General features: G+C 35.3%; 1 protein-coding gene across 1 annotated transcript in view; it reads right to left on the reverse strand.

Annotated features, from left to right (window-relative positions):
- The window catches only part of LOC150107427 (COMM domain-containing protein 6-like), an 84883-nt gene that overhangs the window by 49794 nt on the left and 12163 nt on the right, over nucleotides 1-22926 (reverse strand). Inside the window, exon 2 of the mRNA XM_090391287.1 lies at nucleotides 7602-7645. Within this exon, the coding sequence (XP_090247413.1) occupies nucleotides 7602-7645 (44 nt within the window). The remainder of the gene's footprint in view (nucleotides 1-7601; nucleotides 7646-22926) is intronic.

Raw genomic sequence — 22926 nt, forward strand, 5'->3', positions numbered from 1 at the left:
GTGCCCCCTCGATGAGTCGCTGGACTCCCTGGAGGTGTCGTGTAATAATAATAATTACTAATAATAATTACTTTGACACCGGATGAAGTTGGCTTACCAACAAAACTAGTTGTGTCTGTATTAAACTTTTATTCTTAATTCTCTTGGTGGTTTAAGTCATTAAAATTATTGAACATGTTCATAAACCAAGTCAATCTGCATACAAATAAATATATATATATATATATATACTAGGGGGGATCTTTCCCCCAGCACCTACGGCGTCCCCTGAGTTCAGTGCTGGTAAGCCCGTAAGACAAAAAAACGTGACATGAAAATGTTTCAAATGTCAGCTTATCTTTTTATATATATAGAGTAGATATATACAATTTTATGTTGCTAAAGGTTATTTGCACTTTACTTTTGACAGCAGCCATACCATACCAGATTGACTATAGGATATCATTTTAGCTATTTCATGAGAGGAATAGCCTTCTCTATTCAAAGTCTGAATCACACTTTTTCTGCGAGGTGTTAACTGCATGTAACTAGCCAGAGTGATCTCAGCATGAAAATGAGAAAAACTAGCTCTTGCTGTCTATTTATAGCATAAAAAATTCTGACACAATAGAAGTAACTATTACATTATACAGAAACCCATGGAAATGATAGATGACAGAATGCAACAAAATATCTAATGATAAACCAATGAAAATGACCATTTTACTGTGGTTTCTATGAACATGTGTGTGTAATGATATGGGCATGCAGGCACTACTACTACATTGGGTAAGTGATAACAAAGCAGGTGTCCAACTAAGGTAGGTCTAAAGTCCTAAACAGTGCCCCCTAGTGAGCTGCATTTGGGGCTGCTGTTCTGAGAATGAATGCTTCCCGAATTTGAAGCAGTTTCAGGTACCCAAATTAGCTTGAGGTTTGGATTACCTCAGGTAAGAAATTACCCAGATTTGGATAATTTCTTAATACTGCATTGAGATTCCAGGAAAATTCTTTTATATTTACTACAGTGAGGTAAAGTAGCTTTTTTCCAGTGCATCATGTGTCAGGTGTCCAAAGTATAGTCTGCAAGCCCTGAGTGGCAACAGTCATGGAACCAGATGTAGTCCTTGTTCTCAGTGATTCTGATGTTGGCTATCTTTTGGACACTCAGGGGCTTACAGACTATTAAAGTTCTGAGTGGCCACAGTCGTGGAACCAGATGTAGTCCTTGTTCTCGGTGATTCTGATGTTAGCTATCTTTTGGACACCCACAATAAAACACTAGTAAAAAAGTCACCTTACTTCACTGTAGTAAATACAAAAATGAGACTTTTCTTGGAATTTGCTGCAGCATTAAGAAACTATCAAAATCTCAAGAAATTTGGATGCATGAAACTGCCTTAAATTTGAGAAGCACCCATACACAAAACATCAGCCCAAAAGCAGCCAATCCACTAGGGAACACTAGTTAGGACTTTAGCCCACACTTAGTTATTGCCCTTATTTCACTGTCACTCACCCAATGCTGCATTGACACCAGTTTGTACATCGTTCCCTGATGATGGCAATTGGACTTTGCCAAAATATTGGAAATATTAATGAAATTATTCTAATTAATATATATTATATGTTGTAATTTCCTTATAAAAATACCAGTATAAACAGCCAATGTATAAGACAAATATAAAATGTTATATTCAGACAATAACAATCGGGGAAATGTAGCTACTAAATATGAGGATAATCTTCTTCAATGGCAGGCAATATCAAGTAGAGTGATATGGGCAAATATCAGAATGGGGGGAACTGGAAAATGACACTTATTTGTGCTTATGGTCCCATAGAAGATTCTACCAAGGAAGAAATGGAATAATATTTTGAGGCATTAGAGAAGGCAGTAGGAATATCGAAAAAGGAAAAGTTGGTCTTTTTTAGAGATCTAAACAGCAGAGTAGGAAACGAGTACCAGACATATAGGAATGTTTTGGGATATGTGGAGAAAAGCACAAAGCTAATAATAATGGTAAATACCTGTTCAGGACATGGATTAGTTATTACTAACACCATGTTCCAACAAAAAGAATGTGCACAAATTCATATGGGGAGAAGATGCAAGATATAAGAAGTCTCACTGACTATGTTATAGATGACTATGACGATATTAAAGATGCAATGTTTTCCCATTGGTTCAGGACACAAGAGTATACAGAGACGTTAAAATAAGAAGTGACCACTAATTAGGATAAAACCGAATTTCATACTGAAAAAAAGAGTGTGTAAGAGAGTTTTAAAACAAATCTGAGTTGAGCAGCTTTCAGAGGTGAATAGTAAACTCAAATACATAAACATCATTGAAGAAAAAATGAAAGTTTGAAAACAAGAACCAAACCTTGAGGATTCAATGGTACTACAAACTCTGAAGAAAATATTGACTGATTCTTTAAGGATAGAAAAATCAGAACTCCACTGTGGACTTAGGAAATTAAAGAGGCAGTCAAGAAAATGAAGAAAGCATATCGAAGATTTATAGCAAGCAAGTAATTACTTTGAAAGACCACTAAATGAAACAAGCAGTGTTAGGACAGTGGCAGAAAACTCCCAACAGGAATGCTGTCAGGAATACATATCAGGAATAAACTTGAAATGTGGAAAGGCAGCTGAAGTAGATGAAATTCAACTAGAAATGTCCAAATATAGAGGTATAAAAGTTATACAGTGGCTGCAATGCATAATTCAGAAGACCTGATCAGAGGACTGAATTCTGAATGATTAGTGCAGAGCTTTTATAGTACTAATCTATAAAAAGGGAAATAACACTGTGAAAATTATAGCATTATTTCCCTACTGAGTGTTCCTGGTAAGATTTATGTAAGTATACTTGAGAAAGGTAAGAAATGTGTAAGGGAAGCTTGGCGATGGATTTAGGCCAAATAGAGGTTGCCAGGATCAGATTTTCATGTTAAGACAAAAAGTTGAAAAATCATGAGATAATAACAGGGATTTATATTTAACTTTTTTGTTGATCTAAAAAGGCATATGACAAAGTGCTGAGAGGAAATGTCTTCAAAATGCTACAGTTATATGGTGTAAATGGAACACTGTATCAAGCAATACATAATCTCTATTTAAGCTGTAAGTCAGCAGTTAGAATTTAACTGATATCAAGGCAATGTTAATCTTAGTTCTTTACTTTATGCAGATGATATTATACTTCTGAATAAATCCAGTACAAGATTCCCTGACTAAATTGAATAACTGCTGTAATAAATTTGGTATGAAAGTCAGCAATAAAAAGACAAAGACAATGAAAATAGACAGAAAAAAAAATTGAAAACCTCATCTGACTGAAACTATAGGCCAAATAAACATTTCAGTAATTTAGGCACAATATTTAGTAAAGATGGTATATTAAATATGGAAATAGACAACAGAATCAGTAAAGCTAGTATGGCAGAAGTCAGTTGAATAACTTTATTTGGAATAAATTTATTCCAAATAATTAGCTATATACAAGACAGTGTTCAAACCAATTTTAACTTATGGATCTGAGAGCTGGGTTAGAAATAAAACACTTGAAAGACTGGATACCTGTGATATGAGAGTTCTGAGAAAGATTAGTGGAGTGAACATATGGCATCAACAGTATCACATTAAAAATTAGGATATTAGGAAAGAACTTGTTATTGTTAGCATTCAGGAATGTGTTAGTAGAGCAAATCTCAGCTGATATGATCACTTAATGAGAATGGGAGAAGAAAGATTAGCAAAACCAGTTTTTTTTGCTAGGTTGGCTGGAAAAACATCCAGAGGAAGACCAAGATGTATAGACTGATCGGTAAAAAGTGCCTTAAAAGACAGAAATATAACATCTGACCTCCAGGGAGTCAAAGACCCATCACTATTGTACACAATGCTCATCCAACCATGCTTTAAACTGATTCATTCACAGCACACTCAGGCAATGCATTCCACTCACCAACCACTCTCCATGGGACCTACTCCTCACTCCTCTGCTTACACCCTCCTTATACAGTTTTTTCTTATACATTCTATGAAAAATCTCTTCCATATCAATCTGATAACAACCCTGAGTAGCTTACATGTCTCAATCATATCCCCACCCCCATTTCCTCCTATTCACAAAGCTTTGCAACTTACGTTCTCTCAATCTGTCCTCATACTCTACATTCAAGAACACTAACAACCTTTGTGAATCTTCTCTGGACCCTTTCCAACATATCCTCATCACCATGAAAACTCGACGACCAAATCTGTGCACAATAATCCATATGAGGTCTGATCAAAGCTTTGACCAAGGTGAACAAGGACCTGAAATTCAGGTGTCCTTGTCCACCACTCTCAGATCTCTCATCTCCTCTACTTCCTTTAGTTTCCTCACCAAGTGCATACTCTGCAGCCCACTGTTGCTTACCAAATCTCAAAATCTTACACTTCACAACATTAAACTGCCAGTTCCACTTACTTACCCATTCATGCAATCTATTCAAGAGTCCTCCTGTAAGGCCATAACATCTGCTTGACTCTGCTTTGCTCTCCCCAATTTTGCCTCATCTGCAAACAGCTACATATCACCAGTTAAACCCATCCAAATATCACTAACATACAATTGAACAACAATGGTCCCAAAATTGATCCCTGCAGTACACCACTAATGATCTTCCTCTTGCAGGATACTGCACACCCATATACAACTTTCTGATACCTATCTGACAGCCAATCACTATTCCAACTCAGGAGTCTTTTATCCAATCCCATCTGTTTCAATTTAACAGCTTGTCATGTGGCAGTCTATCAAAAGCTTTTGCAAAATCCAACTACACCACTGTATATGCATCTCCCCTGCACAAGATATTTGTCACCTTGTTATAATACATAAGAAAGTTAGTAAAACATGATCCCCCTTTAACAAACCAATGCTGCTAACCACAGAAAATACTGCTGTTATCAATCCATTTCTGTATCCTACTTCTCGTCAATCTCTCCAGTACTTTCCCCACAACTCCAGATATACACTGGCCTATAATTTGAAACTACAGCCTTATAACCACCTTTATGCAGTGGAAAAATTTTACCTTCTTTCCCCCCTCCATTGGAACCGGTACTGTTGTAAGGCTTTTATTAAATAGGCATGCCAATTCTCTGGAACATTTCCTTAAGAAACGTGATGATATGTCATCAAATCCTATCACCTTATTGACATCAACGTTATTTATTTCCTCAAATACCTCCTGCTCACTCACAATTGAGCCATCCACTCTTATATGATCTGATAATGTTTGAGTCTTGACAGATAACAGATTAATTTGGAAGAAAACCACTAATCTGAAGTTAGTAATTGTATAACTTTTTTTTTTATTCTATCATAATTATCCTGTACACACATAGCCCCCTGAGGGTACATATCATGAATTTGACAATGATGAAAGGCAAAGAGTGCAACACATCTTTACAGCTTCACTATGGAAGTGTTCTTCTGCATAAAAACTAAATTATAACAATAAATAATATTTTAGCAAAGTAGTCTTGAACCCAGAGGCTAGTTTAATGATGAAAATTACTTCAACACGGTAGATCATTTGACCAAATATAGCATTAGGATTAGCTGACTATTAGAATTGCTGATATACAATACAGTGTTAAGAGTTGAATGTTTAGTTGTTGATATATTTTTTTACCCTTTTGCAATAGCATATCTGTGACACATTTACATTGTTCTACTGAATTATGTACACCAGCCATAATTTTATCTTGCTTGTGTAATTCTGTCACCATAAATGGTAAGATAAGAACCAAACTGAAACAATGCATCAAATTTTAACAGCAATTCTAAATTATCAAATTTCAACTAATTCAAATCCAGAGTCCTGATTATTTACAAAGGTAGTCTGAAATGTTCTTGGTCTAACAATGAAAAAACAAATTTATAATTTCAAAATTATTTTTAATTTTTCAACATAATCTCCCTTAAGACTAATATTTATTCCAGCGATGCTCCAGCACCATTTTCCCGTCCCTGTAGCGGTTCTCGGTAAGATATGCAAAATACCCCTCTACAGCTGCAATCACCTCTTGATTCAAAGAAAAATGCTGACAAGCGAGGAAGAGTTTTAGTTTGGGGAAGAGATAGAAGTCAGAGGGAGCCAAATCTGGGGAATAGGGTGGATGTTCCAACAATTCATAGTGCAGATCCCTTAATTTTCCCATTGCCAAAACACCTTTGTGGGCAGGTGCATTGTCCTGATGAAAGATGATTTTTTTTCTTCTGCAAACTGGGTCTTTTCTCATGATTTTTTCATCTAGTCTGGTTAAAAGATTGGAATAATATTCCCCGGTTATTGTTTTACCCTTTTCAAGATAATTAATAAACAAAATGCCTTTAGCATCCCAAAACACCGATGCCATGACCTTTCCTGCTCATGGAACTGACTTGAACTTTTTTGGCACTGAACAACCAGCTTCTGTCCATTGTTTTGACTGCTGTTTGGATTCTGGTGTGTAATGGTGAATCCAAGTCTCATCCATAGTAATAAATCAATGCACAAAATCAGTTTTATTCTGGTTAAAACATTCCAAACACTGTTCAGAGATTTTTATGCAAGTACATTTTTGATCTGCTGTAAGCAAGCTCGGCACCCATCTTGTGCAAACCTTTTTCATATGCAATTCTTCATGTAAAATATATCCTACACGTTCTTTTGAAATGCCTATTGTCGCAGCAATTTCACACACTTTGACTCACCAGTCATCCAATATCATATTGTGCACTTGATCAGTGATTTCTGGTATTGTTACACTCTTTGGATGTCCTTCGCATGGATTACCTTCAAGGCTGGCATGGCCACGTTTAAACTCAGCAGCCCATTTCTTAATTGCCGAAAATGAAGGAGAAGAGTGTCCATAAACTTTTATGAACTTCGAATGAATTTCTTTTGCCGTTAAACCTTCTTTTACAAAGAATTTTATAATTGCACAATATACTCAATTTTACCCATTTAAAGGGATAAAGACAACACTTATGCTTCAGACAGCTGTATAAAACAAACTATAATACCTGATAGAATGACTTGAAATTTCATATGGATGCTTATGACAGATGCACCAACTTAGAAAAAAAAAAAATCTCTTGCCTATAGTGCTGCCGTCTACGGTCGAGGCCAAGAATTTTTCAGACCACCCTCGTATATAATTCTGAATCATTTTGATAATAAAAATAATTCAACTGAAATCAATCATTTCAATAAAATCTATTCAGGTTCTGAAATAAGTTGTGTATAGACAAATGAATAAAACGAATTCAGTAGTGACTATGCATTTCGAAAAACACACTAAAATAATAATAAATATATTTTAAAAAATTTCTTATACTGAAATTAATATTTACAGTACTAAATTTCAAATAGAACTTTCAAGGTAGTCATTTTGGAACCACACGAAAACATTATCATTAATTCGCAAAGTAGCGATATCTGGAAAACCAAACTTAAGTTTAACTTATCTAACATCACTGATATCATAAAAACTGTTTATATTTATACATTTTTGAAGATATCAACTTGCAAAACTTTTTTTCAATTCAATAAAAACTGTTTAAACATATTTACCACATTCTTGGAAACACTGTTCAGTAGCTCCGGAAATTGAGCATCTAGAATAATACGATACGTTAAAGCTTTCATACATGTGTATATACAAGAAATATGAAATTAACTGCCTGCAATAACTAACAATTCCTGTTCATTATTGGAAATTATTCACTGTACATTAAATATTTTTGCCGCATCCCATCTATCATGCCAGATACAGATAACTAGTGTCTTTAAATTAATTTGTTATTATATACATTTATCTCCCTGGAAACTTGGCTGTTAAAAAGATTACTGCCCTCTTATCTTATTCACCATAAATTTATTTTTCCCAGATCTTTGATCTTGTTGTGTTCATCAACTCTATCCCCAATAACACATCCAACTCGTAAAAAGCTCACAGACTGATAAGTTTTTCTCACCAATTTGCTAAATGCTCCTATAACACACACTACAGATTATATTTTCTTGTTCTATCCTCAAAATGAACATCTCATAATCCTAATTTTATCATCAAAATTATCAAGCAATACACAGTTATAATGTAATGTAATGCTAAGTTAAAACAGCTATGCAAGCCAAACAAACAGCAAAAAACCAAATAATCATGCTCAAGTCTCAAGTGCAAGAATATTTTGACTTTAGTAATTAAATTAAACAGACCATACCTCCCTTAGATTAGCCCTGTTCACATATCCTTGAATACTAACAATATCTGTAGGCTCTAATCTTAAAAAAAAAAAAAAAATGCTTTATTTCCAACCCCACTCTCAAATCCATGACTTAATACTGGTTAGCAGGTTGTATTGTACTGCTAGCTTAGTGTTTCGGCTGATTTTTCTCTTATTCCATATAAATTTATTCATTTAGCTCTCCCTAACATACCAGCTTTGTTGTATATTTCATATTTAATTTGCCATCTTCACTAAAAACTGTGCCTAAATAGATGAAATATTTTACTTGTTCTATAGTAGGTTCTCCGTTGAGAATGCAGCTGAAGTTTTCTATATTCCTGCCTATTTTCATAGTTTGATCTTTTTCATTACTGATTTTCATGCAAATTTGTTATAGCTGTTATTCAATTTAGTTAGATATTATTATTATTATTCAGGCCTCCATGGAGTCAAAAGATTCATTGAGGGAGGTCCTTCCTAGGAAACACAAAGTTTATCATACCACTCCTTGAACTCACTGACTGCTCTTGCTCTATCAGGCAATGCATTCTACAGATCAACCACCCTCCATGCAAAGAAACACTCCTCACACTCCTGCTCACAGCTTCCTTTTGCAACTTCCAGTGATGGCCCCTTGTCATCGCTCCTTCCCGCTGTTCAACCAAGCGAAAGAACTCCCCAGTGTCAACCCTGTAACTACCTCTCAACAGTTTAAAAGTCTCAATCATATCACCTCCCCTCCTCCTTCTATCTACCAAACTCTGCAGTCCACATTCCCTCAGCTGATCCTCATAACTAACATTGCACAGTCCTTGAACCATCTTTGTTATCCGTCTCTGTATCCTTTCCTTAGTTAATTTATCCCCTTCAAATCCTGGGGGCCAAATTTCAGAAGAATAGTCTAAATGTGGCCTGATCAGGGTCTTATACAATGGAATGAAAACTCCTATTTCTGCAGGTTAGCATCCTTCTCAGCAGTGCAGCAATCCTCTGGCTTACCTTCACCATCTTTGCAATATGTTCCCTGAATTTCAGTTTTCTATCAATCATCTCCCCCCTAGATCTCTTGTCCCCTACTTCCTCCAGTACAGCTCCACCAATCGAGTATGCAGCCTTCCATCGAAGTATCCCAAACTTCAAGACTTTACATTTTTCTGCATTAAACCAACACCCCCCATTCATTCGCCTATCTGCCTAGTTTATTCAAATCCTCAGGGCTGCTACATCTGCACTATTACTGATAACTTTTCCCAGCTTCACATCATCTGTGAATAATTGAATATCCCACTGCAATCCATTGACAATGTCAATGGATTGCAGTGGGATATTCAATTGTTCTAAAGGTTAAACAATACAGGTTATAAAGGTTAAACAATAAATATCAGCTTATCATGTGGCACCCTGTCAAATGCCTTTCAGATACTCCTGAAAACTTGCACAGGATGTGTTCATCGCATGAAGAAGAAAATAAAGCCCATGGTTGGCTGAGTGACTATCATACCTACTCTCCAAGAAAGAGGATGAGATTCGAACCCTGCTATTGGAATGGATGCTTGTGATTGTCTTAAGGTGTGAGATCACTACTCCTACTTATGGAAATTTCTTGAAAAAGTTCCATGTCTGGTCTCTAGAGCAGGGTTTCCAGACTATGCAAAAACATACAAAAAAATAATAATAATAATAATAATAATAAAATAAATAAATAAATAAATAAAATAATAATAATAATAAATGAAAAAATAAATTCTTAACCCACTGATGGTATGAATGTATCATAGGTTTACAGAAGCCTTTTGTGCATGGGAACCACATAAAAAAAATCAATATCAGAGTAGATATCTAATATCAGATATCTATGATTCAAATGAGGAAAATTTTTCATGAAGGTACTACATATCCTGTACACCCCTTGAGGGTACATGTCAGGAATTTGATGATGATGATGATATATATATATATATATACATGATGAATATGAGTGGAGATAGTGTTCATCCTTATCTTACACCTTTTCAAACCTCTTCCAGTATTTTCTTCAATTCTAAATGCTGACTTACAACTTAAATATAGATTATATATAGCATTACACCTTTTCAAACCTCTTCCACTATTTCCTTCAATTCTAAATGCTGACTTACAACTTAAATATAGACTATGTATAATGTTCCATTCACCTCATAACTTAAAACTTGTATATGATTTTTCCTCTACCACTAATATGCCTTCTCAACATATTTTTTAAAAATATTAATAGCCAGGTAGTAGATAGGTGTGTCTAGATAGGATTTTGTGTTTAGGATTTACCACCAATAACCTTTTGTGGGTGAGAACCACATATATATGTGTGTGTGTGTGCGCACGCATGCATATATGTATATATATAAATATATACATATATGTGTGAGAGAGAGAGATGATGAATATGAGTGTAGATAGTATTCATCCTCGTCTTACACCTTTTTAAACCTCTTCCAGTATTTTCTTCACTTCCAAATGCTGACTTACAACTTATATATAGATTATATACAGTTACACATGGTAAATCCTAAAAGGTAAAAAAATTCATTTCATGAAGGATTTTTTTTTTTTTTTGGAGGGGGGAGAGAGAGAGAAATCCTTCACAAAAACAGGATGCTAATTTCATTTTGGTAAATTATGGAGATCAACTATATTAGGAATAATTAATTTAATTTCCCAACATACCTTCCTGAAAAATTGCTACAGCAAAAATACTATTATGAACATGTATGAGAAAAGCGTCTAATGTCTGTTGGACCAGATAATGAAAACATCATCGATGTATTTAAGCCAGACTTTAGGTTTTAAAGTGAACACAGTGCTCAAAAGCTTCCATATACAAGTTAGCAATTGGGGGGGGGGGGGGTGTCGGTGAGCCTTCATTTTGCAGGTCACTATTTTGTGTATATAAATGCAAATATATATATTTGCCCATAACACAAAATAGTTATGGGCAAACAGTGCCATGATATCAGGTGGAAATTTGTCCTGAGAAGAAATGCGTCATTGATCAAGACATTTGTGAAAAGGGCAGAGATGTCAAAATTGACTAATAAATAACTTTTTTCAAGTGTGATGTCCTTAATTTTGTTTACAAAGTGTTGTGTGTTTTTATTATGCACAAAAGAAATGATACTAAACTAAAAATACTGAAATTTAAATGCCAGTTAAAGGGCTTACAAGATTTCAGCAACGTGCATGTTTCTGAGTCATTAAAAATAAGTACATAAATACACACATACACACGAGTACCAAGTAATGAAGTTAAAATCTGCACCAGTGAAAGTAGTTTTATTCCTTAATAGTGCCTAAATTCTTCTCAGTAATTGTAGATATTTTTATTTTTTTAACTTGTCCTCATTTTTGTGTATTTGGGGGTGGGCGCTTTCATATAGTTGTCTATCTAATCCTATATATTGTATATCTAATCATGTATATATGGTAATAATGAAATGAAATAGGTAACTGGTTAGCAGAACAGACAAGAAAACTAGCTATATGATATACAGGGTGATTCAAAATCATTGTAGCCTATAATTTTCAAACCAGAAACAATAAAATAAAACAGCTTACAGAATATGAAAATGTAACTCAAAAAGTTTTATCTGGCAATGTTGAACTCACCACATTGATGTCTGGGAGATAATATAATATCATACTTCAAAATGGTAACTGTTCAAGAGAAAGCAATGTGTGTCCTTTTGTTTTTTGAAACAAAGTATGTTTTCACGAAGCAATGTCATTACAGAACCCAGTATGGAAAACATCCACCTTTAGATAATGCTATCTGGCATTGGTTAAAGCAATTCACAAGACTGGTATTGTTCAGCACCAAAAAGGAGTAGGAAGACCGAGCACTTCACAAGAAGATGTTGACAAATCCAGGAAGCATTTTATCAAAGCCCACAAAAATCAACTAGACAAGCTTCTTTGCAGTTAGGTATACCACAAACAACTGTTTGGAGGGTTGTTCATAACTACCTTCAACTCCGTGCTTACAAACTGCAGACTTTACACCCAGACAATAAACCCTACCGTTTCCAATTTGCCAAAGACATTTTGTCAAAAGTTAAAGCTGATGAAAATTCCCTTCAGAGATGGATATTTAGTGATGAAGCAATTTGCATATCAGAGAGGTGAAATCATCATAACTGCAGAATATGGGAATCAGAAAACTCTCGCACAATTTAAGTATTTAAAATAGATGGTCCAAAGGTGAGTGTCTAGTGTGCTTTTTCATGTTTGGAAGCCCTTTTTCTTTGTAGAAAGAACAGTGACAGCAGTGAACTATCTGAACATGCCATAGCAGTATCTGTTACCCCCCCCCCTCCAGTTGGAAGATCATCAGCCAAATGTGGCATTCTAGAAAGATGGAGCACCACCACCACACTGGGCTCTTATTGTCCAAAAATTTCTTGACATGCATTTTCCTAGATGCTGGATTGGGTGTGGTGGACCGATTCTGTGGCCTCTGTGCTCACCTGATATTATGCTGCTTGATTTCTTCCTGTGGGGATATGTGAAAGACATTGTTTACCAAACATTACTCTCATCTGCCAAATGCTGTAAATTATCCCTTGCTAATTTCTCCAAAATCTTAACTACTGATGAAATACAAACTGGTCTGTAGTTTGACATTTCTGGTCTGCTACCACCCTTTATGCAGTGGCCTCCTTATCCTCCTTCCACTCCTTGGGCACTTTTCCCATGGCCAGACTTTCATTGAAAATGCAGGTCAACAGAGCTGTCAGTTCTTTAGCACATTCTCTCAAAACCCGTGGCAAAATCCCATCCAGTCCCATTGCTTTATTGACAGAGTACTCAGTATTTGAAACACTCTCTCTCCTGCATTTCTAAACCTCAAACCTGCCCTATCCCCTCTAGTATTAAAACCTACTTTTCTAGGATGAAATACTCCACTAAAGTGTTCATTGAACAACTCCCCTATGTCCTTTGCATCAGTCACTCTGTTCCCATTTTTATTCAACAATGTCATTCTTCCACAATCATTTTTCCTCTTACTGGCCATGTAACGAAAAAATTTCTTAGGATTTTCTTTGGATCTCAGGACCAATCTCTTCTCATATTCCAGTTTTGCCTTCCTTACTATACTATAGTCACTCTCCTGGCCTGAGTCTTATATTCTTCATGCATCTGCTCTCCACCTCTTTCCTTATATCTCTTCATAACCTCTTTTTTACCGGCAGTTCCTGTTTGATATTGTTTGTCATCCACTTAACAATAATTGTGTTCTGTACTTCACTCACGCTATACAACTTGCTACTGATGCTAATAAATACCCAAGCAGGGATGATGTCTCACCCTTCCAATTCCTCCATCTATGGAAATGCTCAAAGCTGATATCTAAGACTATTATAATCATCTGCCTTATAATTCCAAATACATTCCTTTCTCTTTGATACTCTGCATGTCTATTCATCTTCCAAGTCAAAACCACATGGTAACACTCTCTCCAACCAGGGGTAGAGATGCCATCTCAGTTATAATCAGATCTTCTGATGCTATGACCAAATCTAAAATTCTTGAACCTCATGTTCCTTCTACTATATATTGCCTGAAACATTTGTCCTGTAAGAACTCCAGAAATTCTAACATGTTTCCTCGTCACAATTTATATTGCTCTAGTTAAAATCTCCCATAATAGCATCATTCTTTTTGCACTCGCCAAGCTCAACTGCACAAACATATCTCCTGCTCTTCACCCTCTATGCTCCTTGACTTATAGCAACACACAACTAAATATCCTGTTCTGCCCACCTCTACCTCACACCATATGCTTCCAAAACCATTAGTGTCACTGTTCTTCAAATTCTCCACTCTGAGAGGACATAACTCATCACTTATTATCATAAGCAGTAGGCTACCACTGTTTGCCCTTCCTATCCTGCTACTTCTATTCCTGTCAATATAGCATATTTTGTCAACAATGTCTCAGATATCCTAGTAATCTTCAGACAGGCTGATACTATCAGTACCACCAACTCATCTCCTTTATTCCAGATACTCCTAGCATTCGTATAAAGAATAAAGGCATTGTCACAACTTCTATATCTATCATAATCCCCTCCAGACTTCACTGGATTCAGCATTACACGATGTATCCCTCCTTCTTCAAAACAACTATTTCCACACAAGGCCATCCCTGCTACCATCCACCCTGATAATTCTAGTTTTCTTGCACTGACACACAGACTTGTTTGGAGAAGAGCATTCTCTCCAGATGTCTATGTCCTTCCTCATTCAAATGCAAGCCACCTCTTCTCGCATACAGTTCCTTTCTGTCTTCAAATGAAAAACTTACACGACTAGGATGAGATGGGATGGGATTAGTATAATCTTTCCTTTCCCTGATCAACACTAAACATGAGGATAATCTTCTTGAAAGGCAGGCAATATCAAGTAGTGATGTGGGCAAACATAAAAATGGGAAATTGGACATTAAAACTTATTTGTGGCAATGATCCTATAGAAGATTGTTCTAATAAGGAAGAATTGAAGGAATTTTTTAAGTCTTTAGAGAAGGCAGTTGACACAAAGAAAAAGGAAAAGTGGTCCTTGTTGGAGATCTAAAACAGTAAAGTAGAAAATGAATAAGACACACAGAAATGTTTGGAAACATTTGGAGCAATGCTAATAATATTAAGTACCTGCTGGATTTCTGTTTAAGACATGTGCTAGTCATTACTACTATCATGCTCCAGCATAAAGATGCACACAAATGCACATGGAGAGAACAAACATGAAATAAGTTACATCAATCATGTTATTGTTGATAGCAATATGTTCATACTTGTTAAGGAACACAAGAATATACAGGGTTTTTTTGAAATAGCAAGTGATCACCATTTAGTTTTGTTAGAAGGATAACACTAAATAAAACTGACAGTGGAAAATGATAGTTCATGGAAATATCTCATTTTAAAGCAATAGTCATCTTGGACATTGTTGTAGGCAGATTCCTGGCCAATAATGAAGAAAAATTGCCATATTCTGTGCACCATTTAAACTTTATTTACTCAAAAATATAATGGAAATATCAACCATAAAAACAAAATTATCACCTTTCAAGAAAGAAACCAACTGGTAGTAAAATATGTATTGAATATACAGTACTTCAGCAAGTAAACTGCTTCAACTATCTTGGCTATAGTCTGACCTACAAAGGAGAAATTGACATTAATGATAAAACAGAATGGACAAGGAACTGGATACCTAAACGAGTTTATCATTACACCTCTAGAGGATGTAGACTGCCTGGAAGACCAACAACAGATTGCCTAAGACTGTAACAGGACACTACACATACTACTTGAGAGGAGGAGGAGGATAAAATTAAATATCATATTGAAAAGTAGTTAAAAAAAAATCACAGTTGAATTGCTTTTGAATTGCTGAAATAATATACAAATATTATTAAAAAAAAAAATGAAAGAGTTGGAAGACAGAAATCAAACCATGGAGACTCAGATGCAAAACTGAAGAAAACATTGATTGAATCAGCAAGGAAAGCATATGATGAAGATGCTTGCAAGGATAGAAAAAATCAGGTGACATGGTGAATTTAAGAAGTAAAGGGGCAGTCATGTAAAAGGGGAAAAAAAAAAGCATAGCAAAACTTCTCATCAAGTAAATCAGCATGTGCTCTGAAAGAATGTAGAAAAACAACATAAGAAAACAAAGCATCATGTAAAAGCAATTTAACAGAAGTCATGGAAAGCCATCAGTACAAATACAGAAGTTAAATATTAGCAAGGTGGCAAAATGTTCTGGAACTATTTAAAAAGCTTAGAAATGGAGGAAAGAGTAATATAATAGAATCAGATGATAAAGATGATGTGAAAACTGAGGATAAAGATGTGTTCTAGATGTCTGGAGTAATTACTCTGACAGATTGCTAAATGAAACAAGAATCAATATAAAAGTGGTAGAAAATATTCAAAAGGAACGTAAAAAGAGCCATCAAAAATATTCTCACAAATAATATCTAGTATGTATGTAATTAAGTATTTTAAAAATATATAATAATAACTAGGTATATTATTTTTTTCTCTTTAATACTTCTTTTTTTTTTTTTTTAATTTATTTTTTCATAGAATTATTAAGAATCCGGCCTGGTTGGCTGAGTGGTTAGCGTATCTGCTCTCCAGCCAAAAGTCTGTGGGTTAGAATTCAAGCGTGGGCATGGATGTTTGTGACTGTCTGCGAAAATATTAGTGATGGTGGTGCTGGGCAGTAGGTGTCATTGGTGTAAATGGTGTGGTTCGCTGTAATTGGTGGACTGATTGGTGCAGATGGAGAGTTGTGGAGTAGGTACCCTCCCTCGATGAGTCTTTGGACTCATTGGAGGTGTCACATAATAGTAATAATAATAATAACCTAAATTGTGGGACAGCAGCTGGAGTAGATGATAACCAACCAGAAATGTTCAAATATGGAAGTGTAAAAATTTTACACTTGCTGCACAACATTATTCAGAAGTCATGGTCAGAAAGCCAAATTCCAGATGACTGAAGTAGAGCTCTCATAGTGACCATCTATAAAAATGAGAAATAAAACTGAATGTATGAGAATTACATTAAGATATACTTGAGGAGGCTAAGAAAAATTGTTGAAGAACAAGGTGAGTTTGGCCAAAACAGACGTCAGAATCAGTGGATCTGTATTTAAGTTTTGTAGATCTGGCATATGACAAGAGAAAAGCTGTTCAAAACTACAGTTATGGGGTATATATGGGATGTTGTATCTGAGTTGTAAGTCAGCAGTTAGAATTGAAGAAGGTACAGAAGATGGTTTGATGTTAAATCAGGTGTGACACAAGGATGCACATCATCTCAAATGTTATTAATCATCTATATAGATCACATTATGAAAGAAAATGGTATTAGACCTGATACCAAAATTAGAGTTATATCAGTTGCAGTCAAACCTGGTTATAAGGAGCACCAAGGGACTGACAAAATTTTCTTGTTATAACCATTATTCACAATATCAGTAATGAGTAACTCTACCTCCTATTTATTTCTTTTTTTTTTTTTTTTTTGATTCTCAATAATTCAATAAAAAATAAATTAAAAAGGAAATATTAGAGAGAAAAAAATAATATACCTACTTATTATTACATAGTTTTTATAAAATACATAATTATTATAAACATACACATACCTAAATTTTATATTGATAAGAATATATTGAACACAATATATTTGTTCATAATTTTAAATCCATACACTTAATACTAAATGCAGTTTATTACGCCATAATTAAAAGCAATCGATTTATTTGCCATTATCACATCTGCAGACTGAGACTCTGCATTAATTTTTTTGAATAAATAATGTTATGCCTGTTTTAAATCTGTGTTAAATCTATTCCTTGGGAATGAAGAAGCAGTGGAGAAGATTCAGAGGCAAGTGTCCAAGATGGTGAGTGGCTTGTGGAATGTTCCCTGTGAGGACAGATTGAGGGTGTATAGATTGCAGAAGTTGGTTGATAGGAGGAAAAAAAGAGGGCATATGATAGAAACATTTAAGTTGTTGAAGGGGGTTTTTTTTTTAGGATTGTTTTTATAGGATAAAAAAAACCAATAAAAGTGTTTAATAAAAAAACTATAAAAGTTTTTTATAAGACTCCTTGGAGGTGTCACGAATAATAATAATAAGACTGATAGGATGACCCCCTTGTTCCAGCTAGAAGGGCCAGAATATGTGGTCATCCTTGTAAGTTGCCAGCCTGGTTGGCTGAGAAGATAGCATATGCTGTTCCATGTGGTATTTTGCCAAATGCCTTTGCAAAATCCAGAATCATTGTGTAGCCACTTCCTTTATCCAACTCAGTTGTCACTCTATTATAAAAAATTGGTCAATTAGTAAAGCATAACTTTCCTTAATAAATCCATATTGCAACCTCATACAGTATCATATTCTTATTCACCCATTCTTGAATTCTCCTTTTGACTAATTTTCAGTACTTTTACCACCACCACTCCTGAGATACTGATTGGTCTATAATTTGCTACTGCAGTCTTAGGACCTTTCTGATGAAAAGGAATTATTTTACCCTCTTTCCACTCCCTTAGAACTCTATATAGTCTTCAGTGTTTGATCAAATGTTTTTTTTTATGTAACCCACAACTTAGATCCATGAGTTAAAATTAGTTTGAACACTGTCTTATATTCAGCCAGTAATCATCATTATCAAATTCCTGACATGTACCCTCAAGAGGTGTACAGGATATGATACTACTACATGAAAAATTTACATCATTACTAACTTCTTATCTACAAATTTCCTCCAAATCAGTCTATTACTTGTCAAGACTCCAACATTATCAGATCTTATGTTTCTATCGTCTAAGGCACTTTATAGCGTATCAATCTGCCTATATCTTGGTCTTACTCTGGGTCATTTTCCTGCCAACCTGGCAGAGAACACTTGTTTTGCTAATCTTTCTTTGCCCAATCTGTTTAAGTGACCATACCACCTGAGATTAGATCTGCTAACGCATTCCTGGATGCTGACATTGTCAAGTTCTTTCCTAATATCCTCATTTTTAATATGATATTGCCATTGATGCCATCTGTTCACGCCTCTAATCTTTCTCAGGACTCTCATATCTGCGGTCTCTAGTCTTTGATCAAGTGTTTTAATTCTAACCCAGCTCTCAGATCCATAAGTTAAAACTGGTTTGAACACTGCCTTGTATACAGCTAATTTCGTGTTCTGACTAATTTCTCTCTAATTCCATATGAATTTATTCAATTGACTTCCAACCATACCAGCTTTGTTGATTCTGTTGTCTATTTCCATATTTAATTTACCATCTTCACTAAAAATCCTGCCTAAATAACTGAAATGTTTTACTTGTTCCACAGGTTCTCCATTCACAACACAGTTGACATTTTCAACGATTCTACCTATTTTCATTGTCTTTGTCTTTTTACTGCTGACCTTCTTACCATATCTATTACAATGGTTATTCAATTTAGTCAGAGAATCTTGCACACTTGTAGCAGATTTATTTAGAAGTATAACATCATCCCCATAAAGCAAAGAGCTGACATTAACATCTCAAATTCTGATATCATGTTTAATACCACTTTCCTTCATAATGTGATCCATAACTGATGAATGCAAATATGAAATTGATGACAGAAAGTGTTAGTAACGAGAATGCCACGGGGAACATGAGTGCACATTTGAAAGAGAAGGATGGTGAGAAAGAGAGGCGAAAAAATGATAAAAAATCAGTAAAAAAGAAAAATAGTGATTTGAAAACCGTAACGGATGTTAAAAGGGACGAAAGTGAGGTGAGAGTGGCTGAAAGAAACGAAATGAAACTAGAAATGGTGTGACGCAGAAATCGAAAGTGAAAAAAAATTGAAAAAATGAATGATAGCGAAAAAACAATGAATGATGGTGAAAATTGGACGTATGTTGGACTGAAAGTACGGAAACAAAGAAAAATGAATGAGAGTGAAAGTGAGAAGAATGATAGCAAAAGTTGGACACATGTTAGACCAAAAGTACGGAAACAAAGAAAGATAAATGAGAGTGAAAGTGAGAAGAATGATAGCGAAAGTTGGACGTATGTTGGACCGAAAATACGGAAACAAAGAAGGATGAATGAGAGTGAAAGTGAGAAGAGGAGGTCGAGAGTTAGTTAGAAAGTTAGAAAGATTGAATGATAGAGAGAATATGTCGCGAGATTCGGAAGTTGAATTGGATTGGATGAGGCAAGAAATGGATTCGGAATGAAATTAGGAGAATTCAGGTCAAAACTATTAAAATAAATCATGATGGCATGAAAGAGTTAACAAAAGATGAGCAAGTGGCATTGTATGGTGACTCCATTATGTGGTAGAGGATAGAATGCACAAGGTATGTTTTCCAGGCGGTAAATGAGTAGAGTGATTGAGGCATTGGATGAGGCAGGAGCGAGCAAAAGAGTTAATAGTATTAATTGGTACAAATGATTTGAGAGAGGGCAAAGAGCGTGTCAGAATGCATATCAGGAGGCTGCTTGGAAGGATAAAAGAGAATAGTGTGACAGGAAGGGTAGTCAGTGTGTTGCCTAGGTATAACTGTAGTAAAATGATGCATAGAGCAAGGATTATGAATGATATGCTGGCTGAAACAAAAAAGACCAAAACTGGTGAGATGTTTCTGAGCAATAAATACAAAATGTTATATTCAGGCAATGACAATCAGGGAAAAGAAGGAGAAGCCATAGTATTCAACACAAAATACGAGGCTAATCTTCTTGAATGGCAGTCAATCTCAAGTAGAGTAATATGGGCAAATATGAGAATGGGGAACTGGACAATGAGACTTATTTGTGCCTATGGTCCCACAGAAGGTTCTACTAAAGTAGAAGTGGAGGAATTTTTTGACGCTTTAGAAAAAGCACCTGACACAATGAAAAAGGAAAAGTTGGTCCTTGTTGGGGATCTAAATAGTAGAGTAGGAAATGATTGTGAGACATACAAAAATATTTTGGGAAAATTTGGAGAAAAGAGCAAAGTTAATAATAATGGCAAATATCTGTTGGATTTCTGCTCACGACATGGACTGGTTATTACTAACACCATGTTCCAACATAAAAATGTGCACAAATTCACATGGAGAGAAGAGGCTAGGAATAAGAAAAGTCTCATTGACTATGTTATTGTTGATAGTGATGTTTTCTTCCTGGTTCAGGACACCAGAGTGTACAGAGGATTTGAAATTGGAAGTGATCACTATTTAGTCTTGAGTAGGATAAAATTGAATTTCATATTCAAAAGAATAACATGTAAGAAAGTTTTAAAGCGAATAAAAGTTGAGCAGCTCTCAGATGTGAACTGTAGACTAAAATACACAAAGATTATTGAAGAAAAAATGAAAGAGTTTGAGAACAGGAATCAAACCTTGGAGATTCGGTGGCAAACTCTGAAGAAAACATTGATTGATTCTGCCAGAGAGGCATGTAGTGAGGTTGTGTGCAAGGATAAAAAAAAAAAAAAAAAAAAAAAAAATCAGAACTCCCTGGTGGACACAGGAAGTTAAAGAGGCAGTGAGGGAAAAGAAGAAAGCATATGAAAAGTTCCTGGCAAATAAGTCAGCTTTTACTCTTACAGAATACAGAGACAAATGTAAGAAAGCGAAACAGTGTGTTAAACTAGCTAAAGAAAAGTCATGAGAGGACTTTGGCAAGAATATAGAAAATAAATATCAAGAAGGTGGCAAAATATTCTGGAGGTTGTTGAAGAAGCTTAGGAATGGAGGAAAGAGTGCTGTAAAAGGAGTTAGAGATGATAAAGGTGACATGAAAACAGGAGAAAAAGAAATCCTTGAAGTATGGAGTAATTACTTTGAAAAACTGCTAAATGAAACAAGCAGTGATGACAGCACAGTGATAACAAACACTGACCAGGCATGCAGTCAGGAATACATATCCATACTTGAAGTAGAAAAAGCCATCAAAGGCTTGAAATGTGGAAAGGCAGCAGGAGTAGATGATATTCGACCAGAAATGCTGAAGTATGGTGGTATAAAAGTCTTACAGTGGCTGCACTGCATAGTTCAGAAAGCCTGGACAGATGGAGGAAAGAGTGCTGTAAAAGGAGTTAGAGATGATAAAGGTGACATGAAAACAGGAGAAAAAGAAATCCTTGAAGTATGGAGTAATTACTTTGAAAAACTGCTAAATGAAACAAGCAGTGATGACAGCACAGTGATAACAAACACTGACCAGGCATGCAGTCAGGAATACATATCCATACTTGAAGTAGAAAAAGCCATCAAAGGCTTGAAATGTGGAAAGGCAGCAGGAGTAGATGATATTCGACCAGAAATGCTGAAGTCTGGTGGTATAAAAGTCTTACAGTGGCTGCACTGCATAGTTCAGAAAGCCTGGACAGAGGGACGAATTCCCGATGATTGGAGTAGAGCTCTCATAGTACCTATATATAAAAAGGGAAATAAAACTGAATGTGAGAATTACAGAGGTATTTCCCTACTGAGTGTTCCTGGCAAGATCTATGCAAGTATACTTGAGAAACGGTTGAGAAGAATTGTTGAAGAAAAGCTTGGTGAAGAACAAGCTGGATTCAGGCCAAATAGAGGCTGTCAGGATCAGATCTTCACTTTACGACAAATAGTCGAGAAAGCATGGGAATATAACAAAGATCTGTATTTAAGTTTTGTCGATTTGGAAAAGTCATATGACAAGGTGCCAAGAGAGAAGCTATTCAAAACGCTGCAGTTATATGGTGTCAATGGGGCATTATATCAAGCAATACTTAGTCTTTATTTAAGTTGTAATTCAGCAGTTAAAATTGAAGGAAGTACCGGAAGATGGTTTAATGTTAAATCTGGTGTGAGACAAGGATTTACATTATCCCCTCTGTTATTCATTATCTATATGGATCATATTATGAAGGAAAGTAGTATTAAACCTGATATCAAAATTGGAGATGTTAATGTCAGCTCTTTGCTTTATGCGGATGATGTTATACTTCTAAATAAATCCGCTACAAGTCTGCAAGATTCTCTGACTAAATTGAATAGCTGTTGTAATAAATATGGTATGAAGGTCAGCAATAAAAAGACAAAGACAATGAAAATAGGCAGAATCACTGAAAATGTCAACT

This window comes from Typopeltis vanoorti, chromosome 4 (assembly GCF_054136105.1).
Source record: "Typopeltis vanoorti isolate ZY-2024b chromosome 4, IOZ_Tvanoo_1.0, whole genome shotgun sequence".
NCBI lineage: Eukaryota > Metazoa > Arthropoda > Arachnida > Uropygi > Thelyphonidae > Typopeltis > Typopeltis vanoorti.